At 42.2% G+C, this 17,658-nt stretch overlaps 1 protein-coding gene across 1 annotated transcript; it reads right to left on the bottom strand.

Moving 5' to 3' along the window:
* Window positions 1-766: 766 nt before the first annotated feature.
* On the bottom strand, window positions 767-1,951 carry LOC137037181 (uncharacterized). The gene has a single exon (XM_067410993.1). It carries the CDS (start codon window positions 1,949-1,951, stop codon window positions 767-769), a length of 1,185 nt encoding a protein of 394 aa, XP_067267094.1.
* Between the last annotated feature and the right edge of the window lie 15,707 nt (window positions 1,952-17,658).

The raw sequence follows: 17,658 nt of genomic DNA, 5'->3' as shown, positions 1-17,658 counted from the left end.
ACCAAGGAATGGGTAAGTCTGTTTTAATTGTTTAATGGTATGATATTCAGATCTCCTCAGGGATGGAAGGGAAAATTTCTGGAAAGAGTGAAGTATTGTTTGCTTTATGGAGCAAAAAAGTTGAGCCTACCTTGTGCAAACTCAAGAAACAATACATTGGGATTAAATGTTCAGATGATGAAATGCTCAAATGGTGGGACATAATTGGCAAACACCAAAAGAAATCAAAACGTGGTGAAATAATTGAGGCTTTAAACTACATGCGTTATAAACGGCTACATGAGTTAACAACATTTCTATTTTCAAGTATAGATGCTAAATGTGAAGAAGTGCATTCTAAAAATGCAGAGGTACAAAAGTGTGAGGCAAAGATTCAGGATCTTCAAACACAGCTAGATAATTTACTAGCTGAACAATTAGTTCTGACTGAAAAGTGTAAAAAACACAAAGAGACCATTGCAGATCTCAAGGCTAAGCTAAATGCTCAAAAGTCTCCCAAAACTCTTAACAACGATGGGGCTAAAAAGCATGTTCACTTCTTAGATGAGGTGAATTGCTCTAATGAATCTGGAATGTTTTGTTCAGAGGCCACTGCTCAAGAAAGTTTGCCTATTTCAGTTCTTAAGGTGATGCAGCACCGTAATAGCGCAGAGTAATGTACCAGAACGCATGGTGTTCAAGCATTTGAGAGTCATGGAAATCCTCAAACTCCAGGAGAACACAGCAAACAACCCGGTGGCAAAGAGAACAGGTTTTGCAGTTCCTGTCAGAAAATAGGCCATACAGAGGACAAATGCTGGTCACTGGGTAGGGGTAGACCTCCGTAAGTGAAGGAATTCATCTCGCTTACGATGCACCACTGAGTATGAGACACTTGGACAGCATCGGAATGGCCATGTAAAGACTGCACATTAATGAGTTTAGAATCATTTGCAGAAAAAGGTTGTAAATTATTGCAGGTACAGATAGTGTAACTAGATGTTTCATGACAACAGGTGCGAGTGGTAAATAAGGTTTCACTGCCCTTCAAAGTAATATACCCCGTAAGATGGTCCCATTTAATGATCTGATCCTTCACTACAACGCCAATGGAGCGTATGGTAGTGGAATTTAAGTAGACTTGATCTGGGTGAATTAAAGGGAAAGTGGCAAAAAACCCAATACAACCAATACATTCATTTCCATTATACATCATTAATGTTGATAACAATTCAGGATAGTTAATGTTCTTCATTTTTTCTGAAGTAAGCCATCTATGCAGATCTAAAATTTCTATAAGATCATTTAAAACATGTCTAGGCGTCTTATGAAGACGAAGATCTAAAATTTCTTGTCTTGCTGCAGTAAACAAATCTTGTGCATACACTCTACAGGCTAAGTCATGCTCGATGGTACGGGTCTGATTGAAAATTGCTTTACTGGTCGTCAGAAGCGCCTGCGCTTCGGATCTGACCGCTTTGATTATGTTCTCATTACTATTAGTGATGTGTTGGAAACCAGTGGCCACCTGGTTTGCCAACCATGCTGAAAATTGAGATTGACCTGTGATTTTATAAGTGTTAGATATAGAATTTACTGATCCAAAAAGGCCTGCTATATTTCCAAATAGGTCTCGTTTAGTACGAGCAGGTGGAATTTGGACTGCAAGTCTGTTTTTGTAATCAGAAACTAAATCATCGATGCGTGACTGTAGCCATGTATAGGTTTCATCATTATGATTACAATGTTCTACATAAGCAGACAAAATGTTAGAGATGTTGTACGTCACATGTGTTATCACAAGATTAACATCATGAAGCAAAGTTTTGTTTATGTTTCCTTTGATAAAGCCACCCGGAGGGGTGGGATATAGTTTTGGACACTGTGTGGGCTTTTTGTATCCACAGGTGGTTAAATTAAAGCAATGATGCGATGTCCATGAACAATTATGAGGGCTAGTAAAATCATCCATATTTGCCGCACATTTTCCCACACAGTATGTTCCTTCTTTTTCGTCCAGTCCAAACAAATGTTTTCAAATTATTTTTTGGTTTAGGATTTGTTAGGTTAAAAAAAAGTTCAGTAAACTTCAAATGTGTATTATTATGTGTTGTAGCGTGTCTACACTTATATGTTGATGGTTTTAGATCCTTAATGGAGTAACATTTTTTGGGATCTTGACCATAATTATTGATTTTATACACTAACTCTTGACTACCAATGTTTGAACCCGGATACTCATTAAGTTGATTCCAGGTAGTAATGTTATGTTCCATTTTTGGTGCGAGTGTGTAACCTGTGAGGTTTGTGTCTGGGAGATGGGTAGAACCTGTCTTACAGCAGATTTTAGTTACACAATTTGGTTCCGGTGCTAATCCGGGAGGCCATGTGACTATTTCTTTGTATGTAATTGGAGTGTAAGATGTGGATGGCCCCTTAGTATATTTCCATACCCATCTCCCGCATCCTAGGGTGTGTGTGAGTGTGACTCGTTGTCCCAACTCGATACAGCTGGGTCCAGACACCGCCCTGGAATCCGGCCTCCATGGAATTGCAGTGACTGTCCTATGGAGAGGAAAGATCATAATTAATTCAATGAACCTTTGAATCGTTTACACTGGGACATGTGATACCATTTTAATTTTCCTCTGATGGTCACGGCCACACAGCTGTTGCAGACAGCTTTAATTTCATAGGGCCCATGCCATCTAGGGGAGAATGCATTTTGTTTTACAAAAACGCGTACCATCACAATATCTCCTTCTGAAAATTTTGTTTCAGAGATTGGGTTGAACTGTGCATCATTTGTCAGGTCTGACTGTTGTCGTTTCAGATCAGCCTGAGCGTGCAACACCTTCAATCTTTCTTGCAATTGCACCAAAACAGTCTGCTGTGTTGCGAGCATTAAAGGCCCCAGGTCTGCTGGGGAAATTTCTGGATCAATGGGCAACTTCATCACCCTTCCAGTCATAAGCTCATATGGGCTAATGCCTGTAGCTTTTGATGGGGTTGCACGCAGCACAGTCAGAACAGTGGGCAAAACATCAATCCACTTGTTTTGGTGTTGAGCTATCTGCTTGGAGATATTTTCTTTGATGGAACGGTTAACGCGCTCAACCATTCCAGAACTTTGTGGCCGATATGATACGTGCAATCTTTGTTTAATGTTCAGCATTTTGCACATATCTTTCATAACCTGTCCAGTAAAATGAGTTCCTTGATCGGATTCAATTTGGATTGGTGCTCCCCAAAGGGGATGATTTGGTTCGCCATCACACGTGCCACTGTGTTTGCGGTGTTATTGCGAGTGGGAATTGCTTCAACCCATTTTGAGAATTTATCAATTATCACGAGGCAATATCGATACCCCCCCTTGGCACTGGGTAGCGGGCCAATGAAATCCATTTGTAGGGACTCCCAGGGTCCTTTAGGTGGTTCTGGCCTGCGCAGATTTGTCCGACCTGGTTTTCCCTGGTTAATAGAGGCACACACTAGACAGATGTTACACCATCTTTCAATGTCAGCTGTCATTCCTTGCCACCAAAATTGTTTTTGTATCAACTGTGCTGTCTTTGTTGCAGACACATGCGCATATTCATGATACAATTTAATTATTGGCTTTTGTAACGCTTCTGGAACGACAAATTTTCCATCTCGGATGACTATGCCTTCGATTACGTTAACCATCTGATCATGTTTCAAGTGTGGCGCAAGTTCTCCATCAGAGACCCACAGATCTTGCTGATACTGTTTGAGGTCTATGGGTGTAACTTGCGCCGCACTTGCTACAGAAAGCAGAGGGTGGTTCTTTTTTTGCCATACGTCACCTTTCACTGCTGCCAGCTTAGCCAATTGGTCAGCAATATTATTGTTTTTCTCATGCACATCAGGGTTCTTGCTGATGTGTGCACGCACTTTACAACGGAAATGGGGGCTTCTCGCGCTTGAATTTCTTGCCAAATTGCAGTTATAGTGTTGAAATGCTTTATAGGCGTTCCGGCAGACGTGAGGAAATTACGCAATTGCCACTGGGCCATAAAATCTGTTACCACGCCATACGCATAACGACTGTCCGTATATACGCAGAGCGGATCAGGGTGTGCCTTAATTGCTTCTAGCAATGCGACGAGTTCAGCTTCCTGTGCGGATATGTTAGATGGCAATTTAAACAATAACTGTTGTTTTGCATCTGTATCGGAGAGATGAGGAGCCCACACTGCACAGCCAGTATAGAAGTGACCATTTTGACAAAATCGAGAACCATCAATGTACACATATACTTGGCCTGGTAGTGGCTGGTCATGTACAAGGCTTTGTGCCTCTTGTTCAGGCTGGCATGTGTGTGGAAGTCCCTCAACATCTCCGAGCAGATGTGGCAAGATTCGCGTGTTTTTTACTGTGATTTCACGTGCTTGAATGTCTGCTAACCATCTCGCTAATCTCTGGGAGGAAACTCCCTTTATCCGGCCTTGCAACAACATTTGTACAGGCGTGTGCATTGTGTGTATAACAACAGGTTGAAAGCCAACAATGGGTTCTGTTGTTTTTAGCATCCAATGCACCGCGAGTACCTGCTATGTACATGGGTCAAATCCTTGTTCAACTAGAGATTTTTTCCGGCTGTAATAAGCGATTGGACGCAGTTTTCCCCCATGTTCCTGAGCTAAGACTCCACTTAATGTGATTTCATGTGCGTCAACTTGAATATGAAAGTTTTTTGATGGGCTGGGCAAGCCCAGGGCGGGCGCGGCGCACAATCGTTGTTTTAAATTGGTAAACGCTTGTTCATGTTTATCAGTCCATTCAAGGACATCATTTGGCTTGGTTTTGCCTTTTAAAAGCGAATACAACGGTGCGGCAGTATTTGCAAAATCAGGGATAAAATCTCGTAAATAGTTTGCTGTACCTAACACTTTCTGCAGCGAGTTCAAAGTATGAGGTCGGGGCAGTTCGGCAATGCATTTCTTTCTGTCATCTGTTAAAGCTCTGTGACTTTGAGTCAGAGTGTACCCTAAATAATGTACTTCTCTTTGCGCAATTTGGGCTTTTTCTTTGTTCATTTTGAAGCCTGCGTCTCCTAGCATCTGTAACACTTTGTCAACCAGTTGCAAGTGGCTCTCGAGTGGTTCTTTTGTAGCAATCAATATGTCGTCTACATAGTGAACGACTTCACCAGTCCCTAATAAGGGAGCGAGCACATCTGCCACAGCTCTGTGAAAAATGGCTGGGCTATTGTGAAGGCCTTGTGGCATTCTTTCCCATGTGTACTGCATTTGATTTACAGTAAAAGCTAGCTTCCATTGGTCTTCTCTTTTGACTTTAATAGACCAAAAACCATTTTTAATGTCAAGCACTGTGAACCACGAAGCACTGGTTGAGATTTGTGATAAGATGGTAGAAGGGTTTGCCACTATAGGTGTTGCTTTGGGTAACACTTTGTTGAGACGTTGATAATCAATGCAAAGGCGCCATTTACCGTTGGGTTTTGGAACGGGTAAACACGGAGAATTTGTAGTTGAACTGCATCGTCGAACTATCCCTCTAATTTCAAGTTGTTTCACTATCTCATGAACAGCGATCTCTGCCTCTGGCTTGATGCGATATTGTTTCTGTGGGGGAGGGGGCTCTCCCTCAATGCATACTTCAAAGTCAATGAGGCCACAGTCATGTTCATGATTAGCCCAAACCTCGCTGTGTTTGTTGATGAGAAGTTGAATCGGATCTGTATTGGATATGGACATAATACTGGCATGTCTTTGAGACGGACATTTCTTTGCTGTTTTGTTAGTTTGCACTTCAATTTGTTTCTCAAAACAATGAATTACAAAACCATGTTTTCTCATAATGTCCATTCCCAATACAGTTCCTTCACTGTTATCTGGTAAATACCAGAACGATTCGTTTAACACTACCATGCCTAAATCGAGCTGGACCGGTTGTGTTTGGGTTGCTGTCATCAAAGTGTCGCCTATACCTTTAATCTGGATCGTTCGTGTACTTAAGGGTAGTGGAATATTTGTGCAGGAACAGGCGGCACCGGTATCAATTAGGATGTTAACTAACCGGCCTCCAAGGTTAGCTCTTACTTTGATTCGATTGCTGCTTTTGATAATGCTTCCTACAGTAACGGAGGCCACGCACCCCTATTGGGGATTGTCATATTTTGCTAGTAGGACAGCAAGATCTGCCTGCAAATTTTGGTATGGGCTGTTTTGGTTTGACGATTGATTTTCGGCTTTATTTGGGCTGTTCTCTGGAGCATCATTTTTTTCGCAATCAAATTTCCTAAGCGCTTTAGAATTTCACTGTCATTTTTAGAGCGCCCTGTTTGGTTGTTTTGTGCCTTTTTCAATCTAAAACAATTTTGAATGCTATGGTTACTTTTGCAATAATAGCATCGAAATTGTGATTGAGGTTTAGGGCCAGAAGTTGTAGCACCGTTTCCTTCTGCTAACCATTGCGTTGTTGAGACGGAACGAGCTTTAGTCTGTTTTAGTCTGGCTTCTATTTTGGAAGCCCAATCCACCAATGACCGGTAGGTATTCTCAGGTGGATCGGCTCCATGCACTAACGCTTGCTGAATGTGAGATCCTGCATTATTTTTCAGGAGTTGTAGTAAAACTTCCTGATCGCGCTGTGCATCTTCTAAGCCTGAATGCTCTTTGTACGTCACCCATAAACGTTCCGCATACATTTCAAATGGCTCTTTATTGGCCTGTTTTATCTCTAAAATCCTATTCCACTCAGCGTGTGTTGGTCCCCTTAACTCTAATAAAGTTTCTTTCAATCTTTCATACACGTCGTTTTCATTCTCATCTTCTCTTTTAATTACAATTTCTCCAGATCTCAATTCAGGGGACATTTTTGGTTTTAGCTCCTCTGGAATAGTGAGGAGAGCAATCTGCCGAACATCTCGGACCTCTAAATTGTACACTGATGCTTGTAGCATTAAGTTGTCCCAGTAGGGTTGGAAAGGGCCTTTCCTTGGCATCATTCCCACAACTTCTTTGTGTTTGGTACATTCTTCGCAAGTTAAAGGACGGCTAATGGTAGTGACTTCATCATCAGCGTTAGTCATTGTTTTAAGTACAGCAATTTTCATTGGTTTTCTAAGAACAGCGCCAGTTTTAGATCGAGTCTTTACGGGACTGTATTGTCTCTCTTCGGGTCTATTTGGGCGATAATTCATATCACTTGCGGGTTCTGGAGAGGAATCGCGCACCACCGAACTAGGTTTTGTCCTTGGAGTTCGGCTACGAACCTCAGTGATGGACAAATTATCTTTAACATTGCTTGCTAAAGCAGCAACATCATCTTCATCACTATCACTGTTTATCTCGCCTCCGAATTTAGAATTTATCGCCGCTATTTTAACCGCAGCTACGGGAAACCCTGCAGACTCGCAGCACTCTTCAAGAGCGGATGTGTATTTTTTATCCAATATTAACTTGTTTTCGAGCTTTTTAATTTGCGTTTCCATCGCGTCGCCCTGTCTTGCCCAAGTTTGTTTTTCATACACAGATGCTTCGACCTGTGCTCTGAGCTTTTTAAGCTCATCTGATCGCGTTGCTTCTAGCTCTTTTATGTTCGCTATTATGCGTTCGTTTTCTGCAATAGTAGCCAAATCATTTCGACGCAGCATATAAACAATCGCGACCAGTAATTTTCGATAGGAAGATTTAGCTTCCAATTTTTCGGCCTTCGGTAACGTACCAGGCTAGAATTTGATCATTGTTCCACTCAAAATCTACTCCCTTGTTACGCAGACGAAAAAGGAGGTCTTTTTATTTTCAAAGCGTGCGATTCCATTATTTCTCTGTCTACACTCGAACTACCATTTCCCTGATAAGCCATGTTGTTACTCTAATAATCTCAAACACCACCGGGTTTTTCGGTTCCGGTCTATCCTGGGTATACCGACCCGTTCTACAAATGTGTCTATATATGGTGCGTCTAGGTTTTCCCTCAAACGTTTCTAAAAAGATAAACAAAACATGGACTTACCACAGTATCTGCAGACAGAGAAGGAGAATCTCAAACCTCATTCCTTGTTTGGATCTGAATTGTCGCGCCAGATGACGTCACTCGCCTGAGACTGGAGGATCACGTCGGGGTCACCACTGTAAAGTTCCACCCACTAGCCCAACGACGGCGTCTAGTGGTCTGGTCGAAGGTACTTTGCGTGTAAGTCCTCTGGCACTGAAAAATCATCTTAATTTAATACAATTTTGTGTCTAATTAAAAATCTGACTCCATGAATAGTTTTAATCTGACTCCAATTATAAGTGACTCTTAGTTACAAAATGTGTCCGATGCAACAGCTGATCGTGATTAGTTGTATTTAAATTTGGATCTTAGATTTTTCTGATTATCTTATAATTACAAATATTTGGTTCACTGCAGTCCCGGTATCGCTTTAGAAGAGTCATTTCGGCCGAATTAAATGCTCTTCCCGATCACAAACTCGTCAGTTCTGATCTTAAACATTGGATGCAGGGTAAATATCTACCTTTAAGTCGGTCGCGCTCTGCTTACTCGTAACAAAAAGCATAGTTTTGATATATTTACGAAAAACTGCAACTTATTTAAGACAGTGATTGTCAGAAATCAGAATGGACTCAATTGACGTGCTCTATGCTCCATCCATCAAACCTTCCGTATGAACAATCCTGAACACAGATTTGAGGTAATACCTTCGCTTTTATCTACTAGAAATAATGAATTTAAGATTAATACAGAATGAATCAAGAATAACATTTATTAATTTGCCAGGCAGGATACAACATCAATAAGAATAATCAAAACAGAATACATCACCCAACCGATCAGCATAAAATACAAAATACAATTCAAACCAAAATATTAAAAAGAATTTCAAAGAGTCAGCATACCTGGCAAATAGAGAGATACACACAGCAGTTGTGCGGGAAGCTCTGATTACAGATTTCTTCCTTGAGTGGTTTGCCAAGTCCCTTTAAATACCCAAATCTTAACAAAAGAGCAGTAAACATTTAGCACCCAAATATTCATGCAACTTTTGTCGGACCTTTCTCGTGCTCCAAATGGTCACACGCCTGGTTTTTGGGAATCAAACAAATGGTTGATTGGGGCATTTCCCACACCAGGAGAACAGGCTCTGTTATCTTTATTCTTGCTCTTTGATGTGGGAGTGAAACCATCTTACCAGCCGCACCAGACGCATTTACATTGAAGTGACTTAAAACACCTAAGATCATAAATTTGTGAGGTCTACATGGCCTGAGAGGAAGAAGAAGGTGTGAGGAGTCAGGAACTCAGCATGGGGGGAAGAGAGGAGGCTGAGCTGGGTATTTGTCACATGCTCTTTCTCACAGATCCTCGCTTCAGATTAGAGAGTTTTTATTGTTTTATTACAGGATAGAAATCTTGAATTCAGTCTTGGTGAAATCCATCCTTACACTACTAACAACACAAGCATATTAAAAATAAATTGGTTTCTAAACTGCATTTTCCATTTAGTGAAGTTCACAACGTAATTTCGGGAGGAGTGAACCCATCTAATCTTTAAATTAGTGAAACTCAAACATAATCTCAAGAGGAGGGAACCTTAATCTTTCAATTACATCCAGAGCATATAAGCAGCTACTCACCCTGCTCTGGCATCAGTTGTTTCGATATCATCCGGATGCGTCCGTTATCGAAACATGTCCGAACTCCAGCTATTCCCGTCAGACGACGAATTCTCCAGCATCCCAGAGACGCCCGCTCTTCATCTCCAACCCAAACCAGGTCGTTCCACATTGGATTGTGATCCACTGCCGAATCGCACAGGACGTCAGCTCCAGCGCTCGTACAAGCCGCGCTCAAGAAGACCGCTCTCTCCTCCTCCATCAAGACCGTCATCTTCCTCCGTCTCCAGTTCTCCTTCTCCTCCTCCTCCTCAGTCTTTATCTCAAACTACTCGACAGGACGTTCCGTTAATTCCCCCTGTTTCAAAATGGACTGTAAACAGCCTCCGTCAAGCACTGGCTAATTCCGGTGTCCATTTCCCACGCAGATCATCAAAGATCCAACTATATGAGCTTCTGACGAGTTCCCAAAATTCTCCCAGCCAGCCCGAACTTCAATCAAAAAATCCTAAAAACAAAATTCAACGCATCTCAACTATCCGTTCTTCCCCGCGGCAGCAGAGTAGTCGCCAAACTCGCCACCAACACGAGCGCGCTAATCCGTCCGCTCGTACTTCCTCGTTCGCTCCCGTCTCGTCCCGGCCGGCAACAGCGGCCGCCGAACACAGTTCTCCAGCGGCTCCGGCTCCAAATAACCCTCAAGTTTTATTTTCAGGTTCAAGATCCTCCAAGCATGACACGGAAATACCTTCTCATTTAATTCCTTTCTCTTCTGTTCCATCTTTCCTTCCTAATTCTCAAAAAGGTGTGGAATCCAGTGTGAGGCTGCCTCCACTGAATGTTCCGCCCCCTCTCCCTTTTCCTTTTTCTTCTGGTGACGACCACAGCATGAGGATGCCTCCGCAGTCAGTCCCACCTATATCTCTTCCTATTTTCCACTCTTTTCCACCTGCTGCAACTCATACTAATCAAGATCCTCAGCCCTCTATGTCTACAGCCCCAGCTCGCTGGCCATCTCATTCCCTTGCGTCAGCGGAACATTTTCCACCTCCTCCTCATGCGGTATCCCAGGAATCTCCTCCAGTGTCTTCTCAACTTCGCTCACTAATCCTAGCAGGTGCAGATATAGATCTTCCTTCTCTTCTTACATCAGTTCCTATCAATGAATCCCATCGTTTTCGAATGCGGCCCCTTAACCATACACCTTAAAGACTCCATCCCCACCACCAAACGAGTACTCACCTTTTCAGAATTCTGCATTGCTTTCAGTAGACTAACAGATATCATATGCGCCATCTTTCCTACAAGATGCAAAGAGTTAAATGACTATCTCTCCATTATAGCCGAGCTCAGCCTCTCTTTCGGTGGTAGTCTACATCATATGTCCCACATTCCAGGAATGAACGCACCATCAGTTTCAACTCAGGGAAACAAGTCTGTATCAACGTTAATAACTTGGGCTGTGTTAGACAACGTTGTCGCTTCCTCCACATTTGTACTTACTGCGGCGGAGCTCATGCCCGTCCTACGTGTCCTGTACGCCGTTCATCAGCAAATCTAAATAAAAATCTCAAAAAGTATCTCTCTTCTCCTATTATCATTTCTTCTCTTGCAAAAAAACTAAAAAAACATCCAGACAAAAACTTCACGCATTACCTCATTTCAGGTTTGAAAGAAGGCTTCGATCCCGGCTTAGAAAGCCTACCAAATTCCAGCCTAATTTGCGACAATCTTTCCTACAAGACGCAAAGAGTTAAATGACTATCTCTCCATTATAGCCGAGCTCAGCCTCTCTTTCAGTGGTAGTCATTTTTACACATACCATAAACTTTTTTCTGCAAAATGCGCCACTCGCATAACCCATTGGAACCAGTGCCCATATTGGGGGGCTCTCGACCTAGAGCTTTACAATAAAGTTTTTTTGGGCTGCCGAAGTGTCTCTTGTGCAATTTGCAGATCGATTTCTCACACAACTTCGTCTTGTCCCCAAATAACTCCGGATCCCCCAACTCTCCCGGAACCGCAAGCGCCCAAGTCTACATATGTCCCACATTCCAGGAACGAACGCACCATCAGTTTCAACTCAGGGAAACAAGTCTGTATCAACTTTAATAACTTGGGCTGTGTTAGACAATGTTGTCGCTTCCTCCACATTTGTACTTACTGTGGCGGAGCTCATGCCCGTCCTACGTGTCCTGTACGCCGTTCGTCAGCAAATCTAAATAAAAATCTCTAAAAGTATCTCTCTTCTCCTATTATCATTTCTTCTCTTGCAAATGAACTAAAAAAACATCCAGACAAAAACTTCACGCATTACCTCATTTCAGGTTTGAAAGAAGGCTTCGATCCCGGCTTAGAAAGCCTACCAAATTCCAGCCTAATTTGCGACAATCTTCAATCAGCCTTAGCCGAACCAGACTTCAAACTTGCTAGAAGCCCCCCATTGTAGTAAGCGTGATTTGCTCTCTCTTCTAGGACATTTAAACTATGCCATGCGCATAATTCCTAAAGGCAGGCCTTCCATTTCACATCTCCTGACTCTCGCTACTGCAGCTCAAGATCTCGATGATCTAGTAGAACTAAATCCCCCCTGCCAATCAGATCTAAAACTTTGGATTACTTTCTTAAAACAATGGAACGGGCTCACTTTCTTTTACGAAAACATCCTGTCCCAAGCTCATGACCTCTGTCTATTCACCAACGCTGCCCCCTCTGTTGGTTATGGAGGTTTCTACAAAGGCTATTGGTTCGCCTCAACTTGGCCACCCGAGCTTACTCTACTCCCCCATTCTGACCAATCAATTGCGCTGTTCGAGATAATTATGCCCCTGCTGAGATGCCTCATTTGGACATCCGCTTGCAACCAATTCATCGTAAAAGCTGAACACATCCCAGGCCATAAAAACCAAATCGCTGATGCCCTTTCTCGTTTTCTTTTCCAGAAATTCAGAACATTGACTCCAGATGCAGACTCCAACCCGACACCAGTTCCTCCCTTTTCAGAACTCATATTCCAGTAGACCATCCTCTCAGTCATCTCCACACCCTATCAATGGAATCAATATTGCAAGCTGTTTCTCCAAGAACTCTTCAATCTTACTGGACAGCCTGAATTCTTTTAAAAACTTCCATATAATTTACAACATGGCTTTTCCAGATTTTTCCCTCCTCTCAATTACTTCTTTTATTTCCCACCTGAACAGTACCAAATCCATCCAGCCAGGATCCATTAAAGTCTACCTCAGTGGCATACATTTCCTGTTTAAACTCATCCATGGCCACCAGTGCCCCGCCATCTCAAATCCCCAGACATCCCTTCTTCTCAAAGGCCTTCAAAAAACTCACCCTACCAAACCAGATACCAGGCAACCTCTAACTATCGACCTCCTAGGCAAATGTCTGACCACCATCCGCTCCGGTCTCTTTCCTCCAAACATAACCAGAACCCTGGATGCCATGTTTAATTTAGCCTTTTTCGGCTTTCTTCGAGTTTCAGAGTTTACCACAAATTCTACTTTCAACCCAGCTACCCATCCAACATTCTCAGATCTTCAAATTTTAAATCACGACACGATTCGATTCAACATCAAACAGAGCAAAACCGACCAATTGAAACGTGGCCATTCGGTCTTCTTTTTCAATCTGCCAACACCTATTCAGCCCTACCAGTCCCTTGCCGCTTTCCTATCTCAGAGGCACTCACAAATTAACTCTCCGCTCGACCCTCTATTCATCGACGAGAATAACTTCCCAGCTTCTAGACATTGGTTTCAGAAGAAACTAAAATCTGTTCTCACCAGATCAGGTATCCCCACAAAAAAACTTCTCCTCCCACTCTTTTCGCATAGGAGCAGCCACCACAGCTGCACAGAAAGGCTTATCAGAAAACCAGATAAAAATGCTAGGTCGGTGGTCCTCCCACACCTTTGTGACTTACGTGAGAAACTTATGTGAGATCAAACCTCTTCCATATCAGACAAGCCCACCAAACTCTCACATCCACATAAATCTCGCTGCTTAACAAGCCCCGCAGGGTTCACATACATCTGGATGCAGTGAGGGCTCTCCCGTTCAAATGAGCGTGAGTTACCACGCCTGGCGTGAGCTCTCCCATTTGAATCGCAGTGTGGGCCCCCCCCATCCAGATGCAACGCGGGCTCTCCTGTTCGAATTGCAGTGTGGGCCCTCCCGTTCGCTAAACAAGAGCTTTCGTGTTTCATTTTTATCATGGGCTCCCCATTCGAATTGCAGTGAGGGACCTCCCGTTCGAATCGCAGTGTGAGCCCTTCGTTCGGGCGCAGTGGGGGCTCTCCCTTTCCGAATTGCAGTGTGATCCTTCATGTTTTTCGTCATGGAGGCTCTCCCATTCGGATCGCAGTATGGGCCCTCCTATCCGAACAGTGGACTGGAGGAACTCTGTTGTCGTCCTTTGGCAGTCGTGGACCATCGTGTTCCCATGCGATTCTGGCCCTCGCTTTTGAGGGAGGGGAGCACTGCGTTCGACACTTTCGCAGGCTCCCCCTCTCTGTTGCCCAGGGAGGGGTTATCGCTGTGGATACCGTTCGGCCCGCTTCTCCGGGGACAAGTACCTCCTTCCTCACTCATGACATTATGAGCCCCCTGTTATTCTGACTCAGGGGACTCGTCATGAATGCCACGGAGGGACGTACTTCATCTCTTACATGTGTATCCCTCCAGTCCAAACGCTGCTCCCGCAGGAGCAAATTCGAGCGTCACTGCCGCAGCAGTGCTCGCTCACGACCCAGGTCGATAAACGCAGCAGCGAGATGCATCAGAGTTCAAACCACTAAAACTCCCCTACAACTCCTCAGGAGCCATCTACAAACACGTCCTCAATATGGTTACTATCGTCTCTTGTCCCATATCTTCATTGCTCTTTTCATACTCTTTTGGGGGGTATTCCATAACGTAAATCGAATCCGTAAGACTACCAGCTTCATTTGCATCTTTCCAGCTTGCTGTCCTAAATGGAACTTGCGCTTTTTGGGGGGTATATCCAAGCTCGAGTTGAAGCTGCTTCCTCGAGCCCCTCCACAGCGGACAGCAAGCCAAATACGCTTAACCTTATTAGCTTAAAGATTTTATGAGGAAACGAACTCGTGAAGTGAAGTTCACAACATAATTTCGGGGGGAGTGAACCCATCTAATCTTTAAATTAGTGAAACTCAAACATAATCTCAAGAGGAGGGAACCCTAATCTTTCAATTACATCCAGAGCATATAAGCAGCTACTCACCCTGCTCTGGCATCAGTTGTTTCGATATCCCTCCACCTCCCCAACTCCACCACATAAATTAAGCATCTCATCTATTGTACTCCTCTTTCATGCAATAGTAGTCCCTGGGGGGTATATCCAAGCTCGAGTTGAAGCTGCTATCTCGAGCCCCTCCACAGCGGACAGCAAGCCAAATACGCTTAACCTTATTAGCTTAAAGATTTTATGAGGAAACAAACTCGTGAACTTTAAAGCAGAGTCCAAGTCAAGTCACCTTATTATTGTAATTTTACCTGCAGAATCTGATCTTAATAAAGTGAAAAGACAAGATATAAGTAACTGTCAGTAAATTAAAACAATTTGGATTTGCATTGTAAATACTCATGTTCAGTAAAATACATCATGGAATCAAACAAAATTGTAACTTTATAAAATTATTTATTTTTCACTTCTGCCAACAGTGTTTGAAATGTTTTAAATTTTCAACATTGAGTCCATAAAACAAATAACAGCTTAACATCCAACAGACTCCTCTCTGAACACCTCCCTCTCTCTCAAACACAGTTTACATACAACATTAAACTTTGTTACATTTCTCCTCTATCTCTCACAACAGCTTTACTGACATGAAAGGAGCTTTTGTTGTAGTATTGTTGTTCAGAAAATGTACATTATTTGGCACTGTATTTGGCATATCATATCGTTTTTAGTTTGTTGGTAAAATACAACTTAGAGACCATTTAAGCTTTGTAGGCCTATGTTTTAAATTTTCGGTTTATGATGAAACGGTGGTGGCGGCACAGGGTCATTGGGAAACACTGAATGAATGTTTAGCTGACAAATGTGCTAAAGTTGTAATATCAGCTGCAGAGGCGCACCAACACTAAGTGGGGGCTCCAGGCAAAATTCATAAATGAGGCCCTTCTAAAAGATTTTATAGTTAAAATATCTTTGTTACCTAGTGACATAATTATACAACATATAACACAGTCAAAACACATAACAGAACAAATTGTTTTTAATTGACAAAATTCGTCAACAAATCTTACTAATTAAGTAATGTGAACTAATAAATGTATTGATATTTATTTATATTAATGCGAGCTGGATAAACTAGGCAGGGCTCAATCCTTAGCTCATCGCTAAGGATTTTTTTCTAATGGCTCAGTCGGGCCAGTGGTTCAAATTTTTACTGGCCCCACAACAACAAAAAAAAAATAATAAAAGTAAAAGACAAGAAAATGGGCCTATAAAATAAGCATATTTATTGTTTACATTGTCTTTGTTACATTTAACCTAAATAAATAGGGTTATGACACCAAAAGCTACTAGATTAATTTATATTATAAATATTGTTAGACAAATAAACAGTAAGTAATAAAAGAGTAACAAATAATCAAATTACAAGTAATAGCACAAATAAATACAGCAGAACAAACGTATAAATTAAATAAATGGTGCTTTTCAAGTTTTTCATGTGGTTTAAACAGGAGATTTTCAGGTACAGAAATTGTAATCTAATGTATAACTATAGAATTATAGAATAGATTAAGATTTATTAAAGTTAATCGGTCAAGAGCAGTTACAGATGCATAAAAATGTTTTAATGTTGAAAATATAAAACGTTAAATAGCCTATACTGTTATTTGAAATTATATATATATAAAAAAAAAGACACTTCAAATGTGAAATTAAACCCACCAGTAGGTGGCAGCGAAACACTGTTAATGAGCGAATTGAGATTCATGGATTCAACCGATTCATTCAAACGGCTGAATCATTCAGGAAGTGTTGCTCAGAGACGCAAAACAATTCTGTACTTTGGAACCATTTTCGTTGGTGAAATACAGCGAAACAGACGATTTGATGTCTAAAATGTAAGTCACTTGATATTAAGTTCTTGTTCATTAAACTGTAACGTTACGCTGAATAAAATCAATATCACTTTTGTAATCATGATAATATTTGGATAAAAACGGCGTTCTTTGTTTAATCTTCATGCTTTCTTTTTGCTTTTGCCTGCCAGACGTATATGTCCTCTTCATGTTTAATAAATTTAATTAGGCATTTTAATGTAAGTAAGCGCTGCGCCAGTTTGAATGCGGCGGGAAAAGCGTAACGAGAGAGGGGTCCCGATGCAGAGATGTCGCTGCGTCACTGCGTGTTATACTAATATTGATATTAACATTTCATATCATAACAAAAACCCTTCAACCGGACCGAACGAGAGTCTCGAGGTCTGCCGCTGCGCTGTATGAGTGACAGGAGGCATGTCTGTGTTCAACTGCGGTGTGCGTGAACTCGCTGTTGGAGAGAAGAGAGAGAAAGCGCTGCCGGTATGGATGCCTGTATGCAGTATATGCAAAGCCAAAGCGCAATGAAATAAAGCATCTTATGATATAAATTATTGATTATAATAATTTATTCCTCTTCAGTTTCTTCATCAACATTAAAAGCACCCAGCCTGGGTGCCAGCCCGAACCCCGCCCACAACATTTTTTGGACGGGAAGTTCGGTCTGGACTCGAACCATTTTTAGGCTTGTTTGAGATGCGCCTAGCCTCGCCTGAAGTTCAGCCGAGAGTAGGCGGCTGCAGAGAGGGGAGGAGTGAAAAAAGTGCAGGCAAGACGAACAGGGGGGTATTCCAAAAAGCAGGTTATGTGACATACCTGGGTATGTTTAAGGGTAAGTTCGTGGATAACCTCAACGTTCGGTTCCAAAAACAGAGGTAACTTTCTGGGTATGTATCTAACCATAGCAACTGACTCTCTGAAGATAACCTGCTCGAGAGCAGGTTATGTTTCAGTGTAACTTCGTTTCAGAAGGTTGGTGAGC

This window comes from Chanodichthys erythropterus, chromosome 15, assembly GCF_024489055.1.
Source record: "Chanodichthys erythropterus isolate Z2021 chromosome 15, ASM2448905v1, whole genome shotgun sequence".
NCBI classification, from domain to species: domain Eukaryota; kingdom Metazoa; phylum Chordata; class Actinopteri; order Cypriniformes; family Xenocyprididae; genus Chanodichthys; species Chanodichthys erythropterus.
Note: the sequence above shows the minus strand (reverse complement) of the source record. Positions and strands in the feature narration are given on the sequence as shown.